The following is a 6,157-nucleotide window of genomic DNA, read 5'->3' on the forward strand; positions in this document are numbered from 1 at the left end:
CGTACGTACGCCTTAATAACCCATAAGGCGTACGTACGACTTATAAGGCGTACGTACGGGTTAGGAAAAAAAAAATCACCATGTCCCTTAAACAGCTTCGTAGCCTTATCAAACCCTACGCAAAGGCAATTTTGATCAACTGAGTGATCAAACTTATCCTAATGTTTACAAAGAAAACTGCAGACCCGCCCCCATCCCCTGTTGGGGAGAAAATCCACAATTCGTCGGTGGAGAAAAAAATAATATATAGGCCTATAAATAGGCCTAAGGCCAAGTAAAAAAAAATAATTGGTTAGCATCCTTTTGGTATCAAATTTCAGGGTAGGGAGGGAGGTTTTTTTTTTTTTTTTTTTTTTTTGTAGAACATGAAAAACCAGCGTCGGTAGGAAAATTAGCAAAACAAAGAAGAGGAAAACAACAGACGCCAAAATTGGATACAAGAAATCATGTAATTCATCTATATCAAGCAGATAAGCTTTGCCTATATGAATAACAGTCATATTTTAATCCCTATATATGAAGTTTTAAAACATGCAGAAACATGTTTACAGAACTGATGATATCGATAACAGGTTTACAAAGCATTCCATCCTAAGTGGCGAGTGTAATTGCGGTTGGATGTGAAATTAAAAATAAAAATAACAGCAAAATAAGAAGATTGAAGTTTGTCATAGTCGTATAATAATTCATTGTCCATTCATAAACAGAAACGTAATTTTTGAACTGGCATTTTGTACAATTGATTACTATTTGTGATTGTTTATGTGATTGAGTATGTACATATAGTGATAATTCTCAATAGTGAATACTGTTAATGAGTTTGACTAGTATCATGTGCTATGTTTATGCTGATAAACACTTTGACATCTAGTTGGACCAGCTGTTTGCAAACATCACGTCACTGTACCAGCATGTGAATATTCCATGCTTTGTGTTTAAGTTTGTGTTTGCTGGACATTAATTATAACTGGACCATACTGGGTTTGTTGTTGGAACAACACAACAGTCATCATTGATGCCATGCAGGGGTTTCGCCAGAAAAACAAAATAGACGGCCTACATGTATTTTGTTTTTCCAAAATGGAAGCCAGTGGGCGTGGCACTGAGCAGATGGCGGGCCACGCCCATCGTTAGTAATCCCCATCGATTATTGGTACGAAAACGTACATTCAATCAATAAATGTTGTTTTTATCAAACGTAAATATGATTTACCTTTAGTTTAATGTAACACTCGATAGATTTGAAGAATATATAAAGAATTTGCTAAAGGTAGACCAGCCCCAATTAGGCCAAGCCGTCACGGTAAAAGTTGCCGTCCTAAATAATTGTAGGCAGTCCAAAAGACGGCCGGACGGCTCGCTCGCTAATATACGCATGCACTATCTCGCCACTATATTTCAAGTAATAAATTTATCTATGCTGTCCTACCTATGAAAATTTATCTTTAAAATTTTATTTCGTGAAATATTGCACACAGGTATAGTGAACATGCCGCAGTTTTAAACTGATGGGCGCAACCATGTTTGTTGTCTTGTCTCCGGTCACCACAGAGCGGTTCTTCCTTGTTTCTCTTTCGCGCTGTGGATGTCTACTTCCAAAGTGATGGAAATACCAACGCGCTGATTAGCCGACTTGGCTTTTCTGCACAAAGCATGAGACGTGAGCATCGGATCGGAGTTTAGTTTGCTAATATAAACCTAATCCTGAGTAAATCTTAATGCTTTGCATCGGCTGTACCGTGTATACAAATACACTCTTTTTATACTACTACTATAAAACTAGGCTTTTTCTAGATAGAAGCAAGGACTAGGCTAGCCTATAGGCCTAGACAGGACGATGATGGAATGGAACTGCAGGGATAAGCCCAGTCGGCTGGCGTTCGGGCGGATGGTAAACAAGCCTAGGCCTATATAAATTGCCTTCGGGAGATGGAGTTTTTGAGTTTCTTGTAAAAAAAAAAAAAAAAAAATTCAGGTCGGGGGCTTTTCCAACGGTCGGGCGGGGATGCTAACCAATTGTTTTATTTTACGTGGTCTAATCCTTTAAACCCCTAAATTGTCAAGCTTTTCGGGGCCTCACTGGACCCGGACTTTCGCAATATTTTGAGTGACGCCCGACCACGCTAACTTTGCTTTCATTGGAGACATCTGCCCCAGCCAGAGAGCTCGGACACCGCGTTGGGCAAATCTAGGCGCCACCACTGCTCCCTGACCCCTTCCCCCTCCCACAGGCCACATTCTCCAATTCTCCCGTTTTTAGCCCACTCTCTGAGAGAGCCGAGGGCTTATATGATGATTCTGAGCGAATTTTGAAGTCAATTACTTTTCTATCTCTTCCTTCGTTTGTGACGCGATTAGGCCGATCTTGCAATAATATGGAAGATAAGGCCTGGGGAATTTAAAGTATGAAGAGTTTTTGCGAAAATATTGTCGGGAATATGGGAAAAAGTATGTTTTTATATCATACCTCCTAACACTAAGGGGGGTTTCCTATGAAAGCGTGTTCGTCATTGATCAGATTACAAATCGGCTGTATATTCCACATTGTGTTTATCAACCAATCACGGCCTGGAATGGTAACCTTTGCGGCTAATAAATGCGTCTGCACGAGTCTAGTTGGTAGCGAAGAATGTATATGTATAAATGTACATATAATGTATGTATGTATAGGCCTATGTATGTATGTGTATATTATGTGTGTATGTATATATGTGTGTATGTGTGTATGTATGCATGTATGTATATGTATATATATGTATGTATATGTATATATATGTATATGAATGTATATATATATGTGTGTATATATATATATGTGTATATTACGAAAGCCCATTAGTGCCAATAAAGTATATATTCATTAATCCGTAATAACGAATACTAATTCGTTATTACGAATTAGTAATCCGTAATAACGAATTAACTAATTCATTATTACGAATTAGTAATCCGTAATAACGAATTAACTAGTTCGTTATTACGAATTAGTAATCCGTTATTACGGATTACGGAACATATACTTTATTGGCACTAATGGGCTTTCGTAGTGTTACATTTTAGTAGAACTAAAGAAAATTAAAGAACACATTATTAAAAACAGCTAGAAATATAATTATTGTTAAAATAAAACTTTATGTATTAATACTATGGAAAAGCAATTAGAACTAAATGTTGGATACGCACAGCCCACTCAATCGCTGTTACATTTAGCAGAAATGGGAGAATTCTTTATCCCAGGATAAGAACAAAACGTCGAAATTCAATCTTCCCTTTCGCTTTGCGACAGTACAACATATAAACATGCAACTCATTTGAAACAATGCTTTTAAAATTTCCTTTGCAAACAGTTTGGCTTTGTGTAAAAAATCATCACTCTATACATTTAATAAACCTTTCAACAATCTAAACATTTTAACAATCATTTTTAAATTACATTTTGGAGCAAAATTTAAATAATTACATTTCAGAGATTAGATGGTATAATGGGCTTTTAATCATTGTATTGTTCTAATGTGCAATATGTTTTTGCCTGTGAATTATTAATATGCGTTTGACAATAACGAATATAGGCCTACATGAAGTCTTGCCATATTTATTACCATACTTACCTCAGTATCAAATTCATGCACTGTAAATGTTATCGCAGGCGCGCCATAGACACGGACCAGGTAGACACAGCTTGCTCTATTTGGATATTCACTGGGATAATTTGGTGATGTGAAATAATCAGGTGAACTGTAGTATCCTCCGCCACAATTTGAAACTTAACAATAAAAAATGGAATTACAAATTAAACATGTACAAAGTGTTTTTTTTAAATTAAATATTAACGTAGGTTCAATTCCTGTCACAGTACTATTACTGTCTCTTATACACATCTAGATGTGTATAAGAGACAGGTATATGTACGTGAAAAGATACCAATACTTATTTCCGCGTGTCTGCGTTCCTAGAAGTGTTGCCATGCAACCTTCTTGCTGTCTCTTATACACATCTAGATGTGTATAAGAGACAGGGACATAATAATACATCGTGTAGGATAGCGAATGTAGTCCTATAAATCTATATAAAATCAATAAATAGTTTTTTCTCAACTTTATCTTTTTGGAATAAAAAAAAAACATAATAATGTAAGGTCACATGACCTGCCACCATAGTTTTGGTTGGTTAAATAAATCATCATCATGTACTTCCCATGTACTGTAATGTGAAAAATCTTTATATATTTATTTATAGACTACCATTGTATTGTATGCATGTGTGAGGAATGAGGAAAGTTACTTGTCAAAAGACTTACGGTAGAACTCTTCACAATTCTGACCAACATAATTTTGTGGACACTGGCATATGTACGATCCATTACCGCCGTCACCAACACAAGGTGCATTATTTTGACATGGATTGTCAGCGACTAGACATGATGGAGGATCTAAGGGTAAAAAATGCTTTGTTTAAACCTGCATTTAACATTATAGGTACAGGAGGGCAAAGTGCGCCCCGCATGTCACATCAGGTCCAACAGTGGTTATGTTGCGGCCCCCGAAATAAATTGAAAACGATAATTTTTTTATGCCCGACACAGATCATCTGTTAAGAGTAATAGTAGAACTGAAGTTCAGATGCGGCCCTCAGTGTTAAATTAAAAGTTCTCTTTGGCCCTCCCACCAATTTTTATGCTCACTCATGTTGTAGGTCAAATAGCAGTAAGTAATAGTAGTAGTATGAATCTTTTATTCCTATCAAAAAAGTTCACCGGACACACCCAGTAAATTACATAGAAATTGGGCAGAAATTAGCATGTGGATATTCATTTGTATATTTTTTGGGCTTCTGCAAGATTTTCAGGGTGTTTTAGCTAATAGTCCAAGATGATGTGGAATGGACAAACATGTTTTTACTAGTGTAAAGTATAGCATACATACTAACTGCTATAGTGGTGATCTTGAAGGATATAGATATATAAGTTTAGATTAAAACAATTATATGTATTGTTTTTATGTTGAATTCTCATAAAAAATTTCGTTCATTCAATATGAATAAAAATAATAGGCATAGATTAATATATCAAGCAGATATATTATTATAATTCTTACCAAATCTGGTTTGTTAAAGGCTGTCTACCCAATTAGAAAATTGAATAGCTTATTTAATTACGATCAAAATCAGATGTAAGTACATTTTTTCACTGATTTACTGACGGTTATACAAAAATATATTCACTCTGCACGTGTTCTGTAATTTTGGTCATATTGTTTGTACGGTTTAGTTTATTTTTGAGGCCATTTTTCTCAAGAAGTGGTTCTTATGCACCTAAACTTTGGGTGCTCACATCTCTGGATTTACTTATAGCAGGGGAGACATTCGGGGAGCAAGTGAAAGCTTATGATGTGGTCTGCCCAGCTGTAATGTGAACTCAGTTTTTGAATTTCTAACCATGAGACTCATTTTGTGGTGAGACCTCACAAATATATACTATTTATTTAAACCAAAAAATGTATGTTGCTAAGTGTAAAATATTTCAGTTATTAGAATAACTCAGTTGTGAAGTTAGCCCTCTGTAGTTTACATTGATTCAGTTGATACTTCTTTCATTTTACTGTAACTGGAAACAAAGGGATGCCAAATAAATAAATTTTGCTGTAAAAGGTTCTACACTTTATAATGTATTAATAATTATCCCTTGTTATACGTTGAATTAATTATGCAATATTTTATACATTTTTTATAATTTGTATACTTATTCTTGTATTGTAGAAGCTATGAGGCAAGTTTAATTTTAATTATTAAGAAATAGATTGATTTGTCAATGTGTAGTGTAGTTTAAATGTTAATTTAAAAATACAAAGTTGTTAACATTTCTAATAAAACAGTAGTTTCATCAGAATGAAAAAATGAGGTTTACTGCTGAGATAAACATACAAGCAGTAAATAACAATGAAATTGGTGTTTTTTTTCCCTTTACAATTTACAATTTTGACTTTGAAATGAAATTGGTTGAGAGTTGTTTAAACGTTCTATTAAATGTGTGTAGGTATATGTGTATGTATGGGTGGGCATACATATGTGTGTGTATTTATATGTATGTATGTATATTTATATATTTAAATGTATGTATATGTATATATATATGTATATGTGTATGTATATGTATATATAT

The 6,157-nt window shown here is 34.6% G+C and overlaps 1 protein-coding gene across 1 annotated transcript in view; it reads right to left on the reverse strand.

The window, feature by feature from the left end:
* Positions 1–3,524: 3,524 nt before the first annotated feature.
* Positions 3,525–6,157, reverse strand: part of LOC117119258 (fibropellin-3-like) — a 4,996-nt gene continuing 2,363 nt past the window's right edge. Inside the window, exons 2-3 of the mRNA XM_033264059.1 lie at positions 4,298–4,429; positions 3,525–3,763 (exon numbers count right to left, since the gene is read on the reverse strand). Coding sequence (XP_033119950.1) covers positions 3,540–3,763; positions 4,298–4,429 — 356 coding nt within the window. The 3' untranslated portion in view covers positions 3,525–3,539. The remainder of the gene's footprint in view (positions 3,764–4,297; positions 4,430–6,157) is intronic.

Source organism: Anneissia japonica, unplaced genomic scaffold (assembly GCF_011630105.1).
Source record: "Anneissia japonica isolate Jap-2015-1 unplaced genomic scaffold, ASM1163010v1 scaffold288034_len148288_cov120, whole genome shotgun sequence".
Taxonomy (NCBI): Eukaryota; Metazoa; Echinodermata; class Crinoidea; order Comatulida; family Comatulidae; genus Anneissia; species Anneissia japonica.